Source organism: Condylura cristata, unplaced genomic scaffold (assembly GCF_000260355.1).
Source record: "Condylura cristata isolate star-nosed mole 26May11 unplaced genomic scaffold, ConCri1.0 scaffold00007, whole genome shotgun sequence".
Classification (NCBI taxonomy): Eukaryota; Metazoa; Chordata; class Mammalia; order Eulipotyphla; family Talpidae; genus Condylura; species Condylura cristata.
This window is the reverse complement of record NW_004567108.1, coordinates 55,655,345-55,671,576: the sequence shown is the minus strand read 5'-3', so window position 1 is coordinate 55,671,576 and position 16,232 is coordinate 55,655,345. Positions and strand designations below refer to the sequence as shown.

General features: G+C 33.7%; 1 protein-coding gene across 1 annotated transcript in view; it reads left to right on the top strand.

Annotated features, from left to right (window-relative positions):
* SLCO6A1 (solute carrier organic anion transporter family, member 6A1) overlaps nucleotides 1–11,358 on the top strand; it is a 41,296-nt gene extending 29,938 nt beyond the window's left edge. The window contains exons 11-14 of the mRNA XM_004678477.1: nucleotides 3,473–3,660; nucleotides 6,411–6,475; nucleotides 9,002–9,139; nucleotides 11,213–11,358. Of these exons, the coding sequence (XP_004678534.1) occupies nucleotides 3,473–3,660; nucleotides 6,411–6,475; nucleotides 9,002–9,139; nucleotides 11,213–11,358 (537 nt within the window). The remainder of the gene's footprint in view (nucleotides 1–3,472; nucleotides 3,661–6,410; nucleotides 6,476–9,001; nucleotides 9,140–11,212) is intronic.
* The last annotated feature ends 4,874 nt before the right edge of the window (nucleotides 11,359–16,232 follow it).

Sequence of the window (16,232 nt, the reverse complement as noted above, 5' to 3'; positions counted from 1 at the left end):
TTCATGGGGATAAGTTCATCATATGAGTTGAAGATGGAGCTAGTTGATTGATTGATTGTTGCTTAACTGACACCAGTCAAGTAGTTAGAAGTGAAAAGTGGGCCAATCAGATAATAAGGGTTCAGACTCTGGGGAGGATGTAAGTAGGGCAGCTACCAGCTTGGATTCATTCAGCAGATGGCCTCCAAAGAGGAGTACTGATTTAGCAGATAGTCTCCATGGGGTTCAACAGACAGCCTTTGAAGGGAAGCATGCAGCAGACAGCCTCCAAATAAGATACATAAGATAGCTTCAGAAGTGGATTCAGCATTTATCTCCACAGACCCTTTGCAGACCTTTGCAAACATTGAAGATTTTTCAGACTTCCATAGACATTTAGACCTCTGCAGATTTCCAAACCTATGTAGATCTTTGCAAAGACCAGACCACTGTATCTGCCTCCATCCCAGACCACTGTATCTGCCTCCATCCCAGACCACTGTATCTGCTCTGACTAACACGCTACAATGACCACCGTTGGCCCGGACCAGGTATCTCTTAAAAAGAACCATTTGCTGTTGGCTTATATCAACAACTCATAATGAGCTGTAGCACTGGTGTTTCTGTTACCACATCCTGGTGACCTGTGCTGACCAGCATTGCTGCCAGTGACTGGCACTCTGTGTCTGACCACCTTTGAGAGCTGCCCACCACTTCTGGTCTTGTGGCACCACATCATCCCAGTGCTATTGCCTCCAGCGTCCAACGTGGCATTCTGTGCTGTCCAGACTGGCTTTCAGACTGTGGATGTGGGCTGAGGTAGTGCACCTCCACACCTGTGAGCACCTCCAGCTGCCACTGTGAGTTGGAACCTGATGCACTGCAGCCCAGTATGCCACAAGCTCCAATCTCTCATCAATGGGAAAGTGCCCTCTTACATAAGCAGCCTTTGTCTTGGTCTACTGGATACCAGAGACAGTCTCTGGGGACTCCTGTGGCCTTAGAAACGCTTTCATTTTCTCCAATCTCCTGTTTATTAATAAATGCCATTGTTTCATCCAGAGCCTGACTAGTCTTGCAATTGCAAGCACATGGGTGAGAACCAGAGGCAATAACCTATCCCTTTCCTTGGCACGGCTTAGGATGCATATGCTTTACCTTCATTTTTTTTTTTTAAGATTTATTTATTTATTCATACAGAACTGGGGTACAGGCCAGAAATGCGGAGGGTGAGAGGATTCACCAGGGACAGAGTGGGGAACAGAACAGGCAGATGATCTAAGTACACTGCTGAGGGGAGCAGCGGGCGGGTCAGGAGAGGTCTGCCACGCCATGTGGTCTCCTCCGGGGCAGGCGGGAATCGAACTCATGCAGAAGTGGCTTAAGCTTCTCAGTGCAGTGCTTTAACCCGCTGCGCCACCAGGGAGGGCCCTACCTTCATTTTTTGAAGAAAACCACTTTCTCAATGGGTATAGAACTCTATATTAGTAGTGCTACCCTACCCCATTCTGGCATTTAAAAGATGCTACTTTCTCACTTTATATACCTGCCTGCTTTTAGGGATGTTCTCTTTGATTTTGTTTTTTTGCAGTTTTACTGTGATTTATTTATTCTTCTCTTAATTAAGAAAGATTAATCCTGTCATTTTGCCTTCCTTGTAATATAATTGAACACTGCATTTGAAAAAAAAATCTAGTTATGCAATTGTATATTTATCTATTTTGGTTACATATATCTTTAGTATCTGTTAATATGTACATAATCACTGATAATTGTTACATTTCTTGATGAATCATTCCTTTTATCTTTACAAATGGTACTTTCCAACTCTAGTAATACTTGTCTTATAGTCCAATTTACCAATGAAATAGTTACTCTAACTTTATTTGCTGGCTGTTTCTATGATGTAACTTTTTTCTATCATTTTCTTTTCCAACTATTTGTGGCTTTATTTAAGTTTAAAGCCGCTTCCTATAACCAACACATAATATGGCTTTGCTTTTTCTTCAAATCTTTCAATCTCTGCCATTTTAATTGGAGTTTTTAGATTACTGATAACTATTATAATTATTAATCTAGTGGATTTAAATCTAATTCTCAGTTTTATTATTTGATTTATGTATATGTTCCTCTTTTACTTTAATATAACTTTTGGTGTTTTGCTTATATCTCTTTGGATATTTTTATTGCTATCTACTGGGACTAAAATATGCATACCTAAATTTATCCTTGTCAATTAAAATTTTTCATCATTTTGCTTTCTTTGTAATAATATATTAAATCTTGCAAATGGCATATAAAAATTTTCTGATTATACAATTGTATATGTCTCTATTTTGAACCATCATTTTTCTAAGCCACTCAGATCCAAACCTTTTTTTGGACCCTCCCTGGTGGCACAACTGGTAAGCTGCAGCCACATCAGTGTGAGTTCCATCCTCCCCCACCCCAGCCCCAAAGCTGACCCACCCGTTGCTCCCCTTAGCAGTGTACTTCCATCTGCCTGTTCTGTTCTCCACTCTGTTTCTGGTGAATCTTCTCACCTCCCCTGTTGCTCTCCCCTGCACCCCAGTTCTGTATGCATAAATAAATCTTTAAAAAAAAAAACCTTTTTCCTCCTTAGTTCTTCATTGATAAACACTCCATATTTCTTTCAATTTGTATTTTTTGATTTAGGACCTTTTCAGTAGACTAATAAATTACTAACTGGCTTCTCTCTCCAAATTTTGTTAGTTTGTTTTTTTTTTTTAAGAAAATAACATATTCATCTTCCTATTTATCAATCCTACAACAACTATCCCTTATTTTCAACAATTCTCATTCAGGGTTACATCATGACTTTCATTGACTCTAGACATTCATCTTTGCAAGCCCCTACCTTCACTTAAACAAATAAATTTAGTGTCGAACTGCAGTGGTAGGAAGACAAATATGGTCCAGACTGGATTCAGTATCATATATTTATTATATTTCATTGTTTTTGTTTGATTTTAAAATATATTAAAGTTAAGGGTTTTTTTGTGGCCCTGAAAGTATGATGGCCCCTCTGCATTGTGTTTTCTCTTTTCAGTAAGTAACAGTACTCTCATCATTACATATAAATAAACTCTTTTTGACATGTTCCTATAAAGACTCCAAAATTGACTAAGTGAACCATGTTTACCAAATCCCAGCTAAAATTCCATTTCACCCTTTGTATTTTTCTTCATTGTTGGTTCATATAGCTTTCCAATATTATTTGATCAACTGATTATAAATATTTTGGTACTGTGTCTTAAATTGGTGGAATTTTCCCCAAGAATCATTAAATGTACATATATGATCCTTTATTAACAAAAATGCCTTGTGCTAACCACTAATGTTTCATTTAAGTAAGACTATTTACTAATAAACTGGCTAGTCTCCCTAAAGTTACTGATTTAATTGTACATTACATTAGTAAGAGTTCTTGCTTTATGACTATATTTCTAAAAGATTACTTTCATATCCATAGGTATACTACAATTGCTCTTGCATTAAAGATGGATTAATAATATCAGATGATCAAGGTGATTCTATTGATGCTAAATCTGGGACATGCGATGCCAAATGTTATAAACTACCTTTGTTCCTTGCTTTTGTATTATCTACGGTGGTGTTTTCTTGTTTCGCTGGTATACCGAGCACATTGATCATCCTCCGGTATGTATATATTATTCATCAATACATACAAGTGACAATCTTAGGAAGATTTTGGAAAAATTGTAGCAAATGTTTTACTCTGTTTCAAAGTAGCAACTACTAGTGGGGAAAATTATTACATTGTCAAATTCATGCACATGCTTAATTCTGTTTTAATTATTTTTTGCATAAATTATAGATATCACATTTAGTTTTAATTAGCTAAATGATTAATTTAACTTAATGTATGAAAATTCATATATTGGAAAACTATTTAAAAAATTCATGAGTATATTTGATTTTCTTTTAGTTATATGCACGAAGTTTATAGATGTTATATTTACTTCAACTTTTACTTAAAAATAAATTTATTTATCTAAGTTACATATCTGGAAACTTCTTAACTATAGCATAGACATATTTGTAAAATTGATTAATTGGTTATAAGAATATTTAGATTATTTCCTTTCATATTAAGTAATTAATTTTTATATTTTATATTAGGAAGTACAATGTTAACAGACATTTTAATAAACATCTTGACTATGAGAAAACATTAGATTTATCCCCAAAGGAACCTAATAAGTCTAACTTTAGAATTTCATTACATAAATTCATTTTTATTCTGAAATAAACTTACATTCACTTATTATTCCACAAAATATGAAATATTTTCAATCATAGAAGCAGAATAATTTGTCATAATTAAAATTTTTCAAAAGGCCAACATCAAACTTTAAGCTATATGGAATAGTTTTCTATCCCTAGAAGGAAAATATAGGTTAAAACAGGAATAAATAAATGCATACAAAAATGTGAAATTAGAATATGTTGTCTCTGCTATCAGTGAACTTTTAATTATGATGGGAGATAAAACCTGGACATATTGTACTGTGCCATTGCTTTTTTATTTTAAAGATTTATTTATGTATGTATACAATAGCTAGGGTACAGGCCAGAGGGGCAGAGGTGAGATGATTTACCAGAGACAGAGTTGGGAGCAGAACAGGCAGATGTACTAAAATACACAGCTGAGGAGCAGCAGGCGAGACAGGAGAGGTCTGCTGTGCCACGTGGGTCACTTCCCTGGCCAGGGATCATCTCGTGCTGCAGTAACTCCAGACAGCCTCAGTGCTGTGTCTTGATCCCTTGTGCCACCAGGGAGGCCCAGCTTTTTAATTCATACATAATATGTGTCTGGCACTCAAAGTAGAAGGACCACTAAGATATGGACTTGCCTACAAGTTGCTTAAAATTTAATGGGAAGGAAAAAAACACACAAATACAAATGCAGTGAATACTTAGAGCTATCTTAAAGACTGTATGATTGACCAGGAACAAAAAGAAAAGAATGATGAAGTCTATGTAAGATAACTTGGAATTACTTATAGAAGGTATGAAACTTGAACTGTGTTATATGCAGATAAAAACTCTCATAGCATGGACAAATTGGGAATAAGTTCTTAAAAGGAAAAATAAGTGGAAGGAGAAGCAACCATCTGTTAAATATCTTGTCGATAAGTTTGTTCTAAGGAAAGTAGCATGATGGTGAATGGACAAGGGGATTTGACAGAATGAGGGTGTTGATCACTTGTTTTCTTTGTCATGTTAAAATGAATGATCTTATCCTGTGAACATCTAGAAGCCACTGAAAACAGTAAGGCTCAGAAATAAAAATAATCACATATGCAATATAAATAGGATACTTTGAAGACCTCTGGGAGATGAAGCTAAGGGAGAATACTGCAGAAAAGTGAAAGTACAAATATTACTATATGAGAATTGGTTATTTTCTCTTGGTTACCTTAGAAGTAAACATTTGAGGAAGTAATATGTAGTTTTACCAGATTGTATGGGTAGAATTAAGTTAATCTTTTGCAAAATAGTAAAAAAGCAATGTATATATTCTATGTTTTGATAAATTGAATAATATTGGGTATTAACATTGGTCATGGTAAGTTATTGTTCTAGAACAAGGAAAGTTTATAAATTTTTAAAATTATGCATAGCTTATTTTACATGGAGTTCACATTTTTTTCCTTCCTAAAACATTTAAAGGTTTTTTAAATTATATTTTTGAGTTATTTTCCATTCTACATATATGTGATATTATGCATTATTTTTCTTTTTATAACAAATACTTGATTCGATTAGTGGGAGATACAAATATTTTCATTATTTATATTTGAGAAATTATTCATCACTTACTTTAGTTTTTTGAATAGAGAGGTTAACATAGATCCAATACGAAAGGAAAGTATGACAAACTCAAGAAAATTCAAGTAAAATTTAGCACGTAGGGAAATTATTATGAATCCCAAAATACAGTAGTTCTTCCTGTCTATTACCATCTTGGAAGCAAGAGGGGAAAAGGGGTAAGAAGTAAAGAGATCTCTAAGGGGACTCCTTTGTTTAGGGACTCAGAAAACCTGATGGAACTACACAGGGAGGGAATCTAGAATGAAAAAAGGAAAGGATGAAAATAAGTGTTGTTATTTTCATCAAAGGAAAAAAAGGCTGGTCTATAGGGTTCACACCATGAATGCTTCCATCTTGTGAAGGTCAAGAAGTTTGAGAATGACATGTAAGGGACAGGATATGAAAAAATGGGGAGATGCAATTTTTTAAGTCAGCTGAATTGAACTCTGTCAACTGGCTATAGATATACAATTTGATGCCAGGGGTTGAGGGGGGAATTAACCCTGAAATTTGCAAACATTCTTTATAGCAAATAATGATGATATACTGATGGGATCATTGTTTGTTTGCAGGATTATATCAGAAAAGCACCGTTCTGTAGCCTTCGGTTTGACTTTTATCATTTTGAGACTATTTGGTATGGATTTTGTCAATCTTTTATTACATTGACTTGTTCCTCTTTGATATTGCATACACATCTATTGTATATTTAGAATTTCAAATAAATAACAATGGTAAGCTGACAAAAAAAATGAGAGGGAGGTGCAGCTTTACTGTCTAATGTAAAACACATCCTAATTGGAATCTTAAATATGTATTAAAATGATACTGAATCATTACTCAGTGATAATCATTTGTTTCAGAAGAAAATTAACCAAGCTCTTACAATTGGTTTGATAAGCTGGTACGAAATATCTTATGAGCTTAGCAGATACTTGTGATAGTGTTTGCATGCTTGGGAAATCACTAACCTAGATTAATACCTGTAAGCATTTTCATCACATAAAATACTGAGTCTTCAGTTTGTAAGTATGTTTGTAAATCAGAGAACAAGTTAGTTTTGCTGCTCAAATTATTGGTCAGGTAAGAAAGCAAAATTAAATGGGTGTGAGGGTGAAAGACAAATTACAGATAGAATACAAATTGTGAAAAAACTTAAGTGTGACTCGTGGGAGGGTCAGAGAAAATATTCTATGATTACAGCATATGTTATTCTAAGTCTGGATTAAAATGACAGCATATTTTTATGCTACATAATGACCCACTAGAAAAAGGTCAGATTTGTAATGGGAAAATTAGCATAGGAGAAATGACAGTAAGTTAGGTGGATGTATTTTCAAATGGGAGAGGGTGAAATAAGAAAGATTTTAGTAGCTCTAGATCTTGGTTTTTCCATGAGGGAGTTTCACACATAGAATAGCTATTATTACATTAAAAAATATCTGCTATTAAAGGAAGAAGTGCTTATAGAACACAAGTGTGAAAAAGAAAATGTGGTGAAAAAGAGAAGCTTTTATTGAAGTCTAAATTAGAACTATATTAAATTTGGTTTGGGGATTATAGTGCACACTGAGAGAAATCAGTATGCCCATTATTTGTTTCAAATTACAAATATTTATCATGGATTGAAAAAATATGATGAAACGCAAAAAGATAAATAGTAGACCCAGGTTTTTCCTATAAAAAGAATGCCAGCACTCTTTGAGACTGGAAATCTCGTCATGTATATTGACCTTTGGAATGGATAAAGAATCATAAGAAAGCAAGGACTAGATTATTTCTTAATGAAAATGATAAATCATTAGACATGGTAGCTATGAAAATCCATTTCTAATGTTTTAGGGATGGCTTTTTTTCATTATAACTAAATTAAATTTTAGCTGAAAATCATGTCATTGCTGAGATGTTTCTCAGTACAGCAGATATTTGAATAATGTCATTTTGTTATTGTTTCTTTACAACATCGAAGAGAAAAAATAACTGACCAATGAATGAAAGGATGTTATTGAAGGATGTGCTTCATTAGTTATTTTGTTTATTTTGGAGAATTCCCTCAGTTAGCACACAACTTTGTATATAAGGTCATTCGGAATGTGGGCTGGTACAAAAATACCAAAGCATTTACAGAACTATGTAAGTGATATCAATTGAAGAAGTGAAAAGAAGTAACTTCTCTCACCTTGATAGGAACACATATCTAGTAAAACAAATTTTCAATTATTGAAAATTGAAAATTTCGAAATATTTGGTGATCCAATAAGTTCACAAAAGCAATATTATTTGTTTTAAAGACTTTTTCTTCAAGTTTTGATTAACATATTAACAAAACTTTTGAGATTCCAACTATATAAAAATTGACACACTAATCTAAAAAGATGCAAATCTACTATTTTTTTATAGCTCTAGGGATAAGTATTTTCTAAAATACAATCATTTTTTCCAGTTTTTACAAAGTTTATATGTAAGTTCTTATATTATTTTTATTTTTGTTAAAGATTTATTTATTTTTGCATACAGAACTGGGATATAAGCCGGAGGTCTGGGGGGTTGAGAGGATTCACCGGAGACAGAGTTGGGAGCAGAACAGGCAGATCTACTGAAATACGTTGCTGAGAGGTATAGTGGGTCAGACAGGAAAGGTCTGCTGCACAATGTGGGTAACCTCCCTGATTGGGGGTTGAACTCATGTTGAAGTGGCTGTGGCTACCTTCACAATGCTGTTCTTTAACTCTTTGTGCTACCAGGGAGGGCCCTAGATTATTTTTAAAGGGCAAGTTTACAGTGATAATTAAATATATATGTATAAACTTAATTTTTTTAAAGATCTATTTATTTATGCATACAGAACTGGGGTACAGGCCAGAGGTGCAGGGTTGGTGAGAGGCTTCACTAGAGACAGAGTGGGGAACAGAACAGGCAGATAAATGAAGCACACTGCTGAGGGAAGGAGCGGGCAGGAAAGGAGAGGTCATTTGGATCACCTCCCGGGCAGGCTGGGATTGAACTCATTCTGAAATGTCTTTAGCTTTTTAGTGTTGTGCTTTAACCCACTGCACCACCAGGGAGGGCCTGTATAAATTTAATAGTAAGAAAAGAATCATTCTGATTCCAACCTATAGTGTCTTTCTTCATTGAAAATTTACAGTCACTGCATTTTTCATAGGGACTATACCTGGACCAGTAGTCTTTAAAGTAGCAAGAGAAGCTTACTGTATTTTTCGTGATATTGATCGCTGTGGAGTCACTGGAAATTGTTGGCTGTATGACAAGACAAAAATGGTCTACTTATTGGTAGGACAATGTAAGTGTTATCAATTGAAGAAATGAAGAGAATTAAAATTGTTATTTAAAACTTATGGCTGCTTATATGTAGTAAATTACAGTAATAATAAACTATGGACAGATACTTTGATGTTTACGGTACAGAAGATATTCTAAAAATTAACTAGAGAATATAAATATTTGTGGTGCATTATCTCAGTTCCTCAGTGACAGTAAATTTTATGTAATTAATCATCACATTTGAATATTAGAAGTACAGGTGAAGATACCAACATTGTCATAGAAAGTTCTATGCAAACCACTACTCAGTAAGGATCTATGAGTAGTAGGAATCCACAATTAATATTCTAGAAATGCTAACATTTTGTTTGTACATTTGTTTGCCCAATTTGTTACTCTCTGTGGAGGAAGACATTGGCATTCATCAGATTATTAAATGTTTTATCAGAAAATAGTAAAACAAGTTTCATATCAATCTGTCATTTCCCTTTGATAGCCAGGAGATTCTGATCTTTCTCAAACCTTAAATTATTAATTAAATATCACTTAACTCAAATGAAGATCATCAGTTCTAGTTTATATGTTATAGAATATGTGTGGTCTTTTATAAACATTTGTATTTTAACTGACCATATTTACCACTTTATCAGTGGTAGAATTTTTATTGAAGTATATATTCCCTACTGAATATGTATTACATATATATAATTTGTATAAATTGATTGCATCTGTAATTAGCATCCATATCAAGAAACATAATATGTTAGAATTAAGTGGATTTAATAAAGTTGCTTAATATCCAATAATCAGTTGTGTGTTTATATTGAATATATATGGCACAATCAAATATAAAAATAAGAAGTGCAATTACACAACCAAGTACGAATAATCTTCTGAGAGTTGCCTAATAACTTAATACTAACAGCTATAAAATCTATTTGCAGGAAGTTAAATCCTAAAAAAATCAAACAAAGCTATGATATTTACACATAGAAAGTTCTTAAAATGCTATTTCTAAGTGAAAATATAACATCAATTTGATCAAAAAATCTTAGGTTTTGAAATTGACAAGGAAATTAAAGTTTATATGGAAAATCAAAGGGCCAAGAGTGATTCAATTATCAATTATTAAAAAATAATTGAAGAAAAAAAGTAAAGGTTATATGCTCTTGGATATGAAATTATATCAAGATGATAGAGCTGATAGATAGACCAGTAGCTAATATTGGTCTAAGAGTCACTACATTGACCAACTCAACAGAATGGAAAAACAAATAAACCCATGCATGCATACTCAACTGATTGAGACAGAGTTATGCTTTTGGGAGATTCATCCATGCTATTTTTATAGCAGTAGTTGGTGCTTTTAAAAAAGCATTTGTGTATACTATGTTGCTTTGTGAAACACTATATTTTATCCATTTTCTTGTCAATATGCACTTGGGTTATTTACAGTCTCGATATATCAGAAATGTATGAGACACTATTGTATTATAAATGATAGACTCCTTAATGTTTCCTATTTGATATTTTGAAACTACTTCATAGGCTAATTTATATTGTGCACACAATATTTCTTACTTTAAATGATAAGGTCATGTGCATACAAAGTTCGAGTACTTTAATACTGGTATTTTTTTTTCCAAACATGAAATGAATTATAAGCCCTACATAATCAATTTTTCTAAAATATTTCTGTCGGTGTATGGGACATGATGACTATTTCAAAAAAGAATAAAGCCACCTAAAATGACTTAAACAATTTCCAGTTCCAATTCATACTTAAGTTTTCAGAGCAGAAATATATTTTTATGTTTCAGAATTAATAAATTCTGTAAAACAATAACACATCTTGCATTTTCCTTGAGCTATGTACCTAACACATCTGAAAGATTTTGTGAAACATTTAAAAATTTTCCTTTAAATAACTAGAACTTTATGATAGAACTTTATGTGAATTAATTGCTATAGTTGGGAAGTTGAAGCTCTTAGGGCTGAAATATAATTATATTCCCATTACCAAATGACATGTTTTTTATATACATTTGTGCTTTGAATAAACTGATGTATATAATGATTTTTTTAAATTCAGGTTTATTATGCAAAGCAGTCACTATCATCTTCATGTCTATTTCATTGGGCCTATTCAAATATTTACCACAGGAAAAACAGGATATCATATCTAGACCTGTGAGGAGTCTAAAAGCAAAGAAAAAGAAGAAGAGAACTAAGTATTAACTTGAACATAATTGTGTAAGAATTATATATTATCAGTCTACCCATGAAATATTGTATTAATTAAAATTTAAAATAATTAATGATACAGTTATATGTTTAATAAGTGAATGTAATTCACATGGTTCCATGTTTTGTCATATTTTGCATACAAACATCATAATATAGTCTCCATGTTTTGTGGCATTACAACACATACTTTTATTATTCTCAATAGAAAGTAACTAAAGAAAGGGATGAATTCGATGTGAAAAAATACACATAAATTAATACTATTTTACTATATATATATATTTTTTTTTAGATTTATGTATTTATTCATACAGAACTGGGGTACAGGCCAGAGATGCAGGGATAGCTAGAGGATTCACCAGAGACAGAGTGGGGAGCAGAACAGGCAGATCTACGAAGTGCACTGCTGAGGGGAGCAGTGGCTGGGTCAGAAGAGGTCTGCCACACCATATGGTCACCTCTGGGGCAGGCAGGAATTGAACTCACGCGGAAGTGGCTTTAGCTTCTTAGTGCTGTGCTTTAAGCTGCTGCACCACCAGGGAGGGCCACAATAATATTTTCTGTATTACTTAATGGACTTTGGTTTTGTAGTATTATTTAGATTTTAAACAATTTATTTTTTCACTTCAGTTGTTTTTAAAATTATATTAGATTCTTCAGCCTAGTTCAGATAATAAAAATTTAAACTCATATTAATTCTTCAAAGGAAAATTTTCTAAAAGTTAGCATTTTATTTATCTTTTATTTGATCATGGAAAGGCTTCCTCAGAAAATGCTGGACAACTGTCCAGTACTAACAATGCATATTTTCATGATTGTTTGCTTTTGGTGACAAAAAACTCATTATGATCTTCTGTAGTTTTGTTTGCTACTTGAGTTGAGTTTTATTGATATAAACTACTTGATACATAAATTGATATTCATCTTTGTGATTTTATTTCATTTTACACACTATTTTACCACAACTATTGCCTGTGGAAAAAATACTCAACTTTAAATATAATAAATTTGATTGTGTGAATTTTTTCTAACGCGCAAATGTGTTTCTATCAAAAGTTTAAAAAATTATATCAAACATTATTTTACCTCCATTCAAGTGATATAGTACTTTTCCAAATATTAAAGCTCAGATTGTTAATAAACAAACAAAAAATCTCTACAATGTTTCCTTTGTTCTCTAAAGAGAAGGAACAACCGACAAAATTCTCCTTTGTTGTTCACATTAGTCAATGACTGGGTGTTAGGGTAGAGCTTGCTCTATTCATGGTGTCAGTGGCAGAAGGGAATGTGAAGCTGCAAGTTTGGATAACTTACTAAATATTTTCTTCATCTACTTTAACATGGCTTTATGAAAATATATAAACTACTCATTATATGAAATTCTACTTGACTACTTTAACTCTATTCTCTTTGAACCAGCAGGATTGAGGAACATTTGAGGATCAGAATACAAAAGCAGGATTTTTCCTTTAACATTCTACAAGACCTCCTGCTGTACCTAACATTCACACAAGGAAAATCACCCACGATTTTACCTAAGAAATAGAAATGTGTCAGTGCTGATCTGTATTTTCCTAATAAAATAATTTCTTGTGAAATATTTCTCAAATATTTCCATGTATTTGCAATTTTAAACATCAGTGTAGTATATATAGGATTTCCTAGGAGAATTAAAGTTTAATAATTTTAGTTATTTTTATAATTTTTAAAATATTCCACTGTTCAAATATTATTTGAAAATTTACACAGCTAAGAAAAAAGGTAAACCAATAAAATTCAAATCTACTTTGAGTAAATCTTAATATACATGTCTATGTAATGCATATTGTCTATGTAACTTTTTAGAGAAAACAAATCAGCAAAGGTATAATAAAACTATAATTTAGGAGGGGAAGCATTAAGGCTTTTGATTTAAATATTACTTTCCTCTAAAATGAAATATATTTCTATGTCAAAAAACTAGTTCATAGAGAATTGGTAAATAAAAATCACTGTGCAATATCACCTCACACTTGTGGCAGTGGCCCATATTAAAAAAAAAAAAAAACTTGCAAACATTAAGTATGGGTGATGGTGTGGAGGAAAAGAAACCTTATTCCACTGCTGGTTGGAATTTAGATTGATCCAGTCCTTTGGGAAAGAAGTGTGAAGATTCCTCAAAAGAATAAAAATAAATCTACCATATGACCCAATAATTCTACTACTAAGTGTCTATCCAAAGAGCATAAAAACCCTAATTTGGAAGGAAACCTTCACTCCCATGTTTTTAGCAGCCCAGAAATGGAAACAAACAAAATGTCCCAAAACAGATAGTAGATCATGAAGATGGGGTACATAAAAACAGTGGGATACTACTTAACAATCAAAAAAGATAAATTTATACCATTTGCAGCAAAATGGATTGAATTGGAAGAGACTATTTTAAGAGAAGTAAGCCAGAAGGAAAAAGAGAAATAGCAGATGGTTTCATTTATATGTGTAATCTAGAGAAACCAAACAAAGGATCAAAAAAAGATAAACTGTAACAATGACCCTTGCAGGCATACCATAGATCTGGGATATTAAAGAGAGAGGCAATTTTTCTGGTATTGAGACTGTTAATGCTTTTAGTAGGACCCTGGTTACAAAGTTGTATAGGCTTTTGAGTGGTTTGCCTCTTCAGTATTTTCTTCATAAACCCTAGTTATTCCTGTTGCTTGATTTTGCCAAAGTTGCATTTACTGAAGAAAAGAAAAAGGAATACACAGGATGAATTTTGAAGAATATAACAAGAGACATGATTAGAGGAAGAGACTGAGAAGGAGAAGAAAAGGCGTAATGTTTTGTCCCAACTTCTGTGACCGGCAGCAAGAAAAGAAGGCGGGAGGCAGAAAGGCTGAGCAAGCAGAGTTTATTGCTCCAGGACAGCAGCTGAGAGGGAGCCCTTAGGGTGGGGTCTGCAGCTACTGCCAACCTAAGGGGGAAGGGTATCTTATATAGATTCTAAACTCAGATTCCAAAGGGGGTGACTCATTGCTGTGTCCTTGATGTGAGGCCCAGTTCGCTGTCACCTTCAGCTAGACCCATCCAGGACCTCAAGGTCAGTTTACTACCACTTTATCAATCTTGGATGCAAGCTTGGCTCAATTCTTTATCGCCCTAATTCAGTCCTTGTCAGTAAATCTTTGGTCACTCCCAACATAATAAAAGTATAAATTAAAAGATGAGAGTTTATAATGATTAGAGTAGGAAAAACAGTCAGCTTTTGCTGAGAGGTCAGAAGTAACTAATGTGCTTAGTGGATTAAACAAAAAAGAATTTGTTAGAAACTGGAATGAGAGCAATTTACGAAGACTAGAAGAAGAAGCCAAATAACAGATTAAGGAATGCATTGGTGGTGAACAATGACACCCATGAAATGCAAGCTTCTATAAATATAGCTGTGAATGGAAGATAAAGACAGCAGTTAACTAGCACTGAGTATCACTGAGGGTGTGTTGGTTGTTAATAGTGTTATGGTTGTAATGGCTGGCTTGAACATATTCAAAAACTGGTAATAAAGAGTATGAAGAGGTTGTCTCATAGCAAGAATATAGTTAATAGAGTACTCAGCAGGGGGATAGGATGGAGTTTAAGGTACTATCCTAAAGAGAAATGAATACTTTGCTAATGAAGGTGCCCAAATAAGACATCCCAAAAGTTTCAGGACTAGTTTTCTCAAACTCCCTGCTCTGGTGTGCAGAGTATTTTGAGCTAAATGCAATGAAATCCCTTAAGACTGAGAGGAAACTTCTGTCCTTGCCTAAATTTATCATCTTCCTGAATCAAAAAGGAGATTATTATATTTTAATCTCCTGCCTTTTTCCTAATCAGCAAAACAACCATCAGTTCCCCTCAATGAGCTAGAAGGATGCAGGTTTTCTTTGGGGGAGGGAGAGGAGGGTCTTACAAAGTTTATTTTTACATCACTTTGCACATTTTTTTTTCCTTTTCATTGTAATCCCCGCGGGTTTCCCATCACCAAATCACTCCTGTGTCACCACCATAGTCCCGTGCATTTCCCTCCCTTTTCCCCGCCCCCATTTTTGATCCCATTCCGCACTCCACCCCCACAAAATGTCTCTTGTATATGGTTGTTCATTATTTTTGTTATTTTCTCGCCTGGTCCATTATACTCCTGCTATGAGTGACACCATCCGGTATTTTTCTTTCTCTTTCTGGCTTATCTCACTAAGCATGATCTTTTCCAGCTCCATCCAATTTGCTGCAAAAGACATGTGTTTCTCTTTTTTGGTTGCTGAGTAATATTCCATTGTATATATGTACCACATCTTTCTAATCCAGTCATCTACTTTTGGGCATTTGGGCTGCTTCCATGTTTTTCCAATTGTAAATAAAGCAGCAATAAACGTGGGGGTGCAGGTATCTTTTTCAATCAGTGTTTTTGTGTCTTTTGGGTAGATACCTAGGAGTGGGATTGCTGGGTCGTAGGGAAGCTAAACCAGGAGATCTTTTGAATGTGTCTCCATTCTGTCCTTAGAATTTTCTAACTTCTTTATCACCCAATTCCTACAACTGATGATCTATTACATAATCATCTTAATCATAACTAACTAATCTCTCTCTTCTCCCAGCCTACTCTCCTACCTGCTGTGAAAGGAGTCTATTCAATATGTCAATTTGATCTTGTTATGCAAGGTGTTGTAATTATTTACCTGGCTGGCTCCTTTCAGATTATTAAACACTAAAAGGGAGTATTGTGTATTGTTCATCACGCTGTTCCTATTGTGTTTAAGCATTATGCATAAAAAATGAGTTGAATGAGTGGTTACTTATTTTATCTTTAATGTCATTGGCACTAAAATCTGTGTTTTTAATGGATTTTC